The 935-nt window shown below is 28.1% G+C and overlaps 1 protein-coding gene across 1 annotated transcript in view; it reads left to right on the top strand.

The window, feature by feature from the left end:
- NALCN (sodium leak channel, non selective) overlaps positions 1-935 on the top strand; it is a 332,353-nt gene that overhangs the window by 173,306 nt on the left and 158,112 nt on the right. Inside the window, exon 12 of the mRNA XM_012644439.1 lies at positions 495-662. Coding sequence (XP_012499893.1) covers positions 495-662 — 168 coding nt within the window. The remainder of the gene's footprint in view (positions 1-494; positions 663-935) is intronic.

Below are 935 nucleotides of genomic sequence, written 5' to 3'. Positions count from 1 at the left end.
GCTTGGTATAGAATTACAGTTTCTCTGTCATGTATTGCAAAGAATAGAGGAATAAATGATATTTTAACTTTTTTATTTTAGTTTAATTATGGTTAGTAATATGTAAGTCATTGTTTTATAATATACCATGTACATTATAGAAACTTTATCTTTAGAAAATGCAACTTATACAAAAAATGCAGTCCTTCTGTGTATACCGAAATTCTCTAAATGGCAATGGCTTGTATGATAAGTAATATCAAAGAGTGGATAAGAAAGAAATAATACCACTCACACAAATTCAGAATTTTAACATGTTGTTCCAATTGTTTAAGATAGCTTTGGTCTACTATGTTCTTGTTTCAAAATTATAAAATAAAATGTCATCCTTGACCTTGTGGGGTTCCTCAGTGTATGTGATAGTGGCTAAAATTCATGCACTGACAAATATATGAAGTAATTTGAAATAAATTATAGTTTTAGATGCCAATTTCAATGTCTCTTTGTTTCTCTAGGTGGCTTTTACAGTACTTTTTGATTTGGAAGCACTCCTGAAGATATGGTGTTTGGGGTTTACCGGATATATTAGCTCATCTCTCCACAAATTTGAGCTTTTACTTGTAGTTGGAACTACTCTTCATGTATATCCAGATCTTTATCATTCACAATTCACATACTTTCAGGTAATACAAATAATGTCTATTTTTCTTTAGAATTTGTTTCTTTCTGGAGTAATACCTGTTACATTATTATAGCAACTATATTTAACTATACATAATATTTATATCTAATAACTGTATATTAATAGTAACTATAAACTTGAGAAGGGCCCAGTGACATCTTAAATATTAGAAATTGCCTTTATAAATTATAACAATTGTTTTTAAAACTTTTGAAAATTCACAGTAATAATGCAGATGTTTTACATACTGTTCCTAAATTAGCAGTATATTGAT

This window comes from Propithecus coquereli, unplaced genomic scaffold, assembly GCF_000956105.1.
Source record: "Propithecus coquereli isolate 6110/MARCELLA unplaced genomic scaffold, Pcoq_1.0 Scaffold212, whole genome shotgun sequence".
Lineage (NCBI taxonomy): Eukaryota > Metazoa > Chordata > Mammalia > Primates > Indriidae > Propithecus > Propithecus coquereli.
Note: the sequence above shows the minus strand (reverse complement) of the source record. Positions and strands in the feature narration are given on the sequence as shown.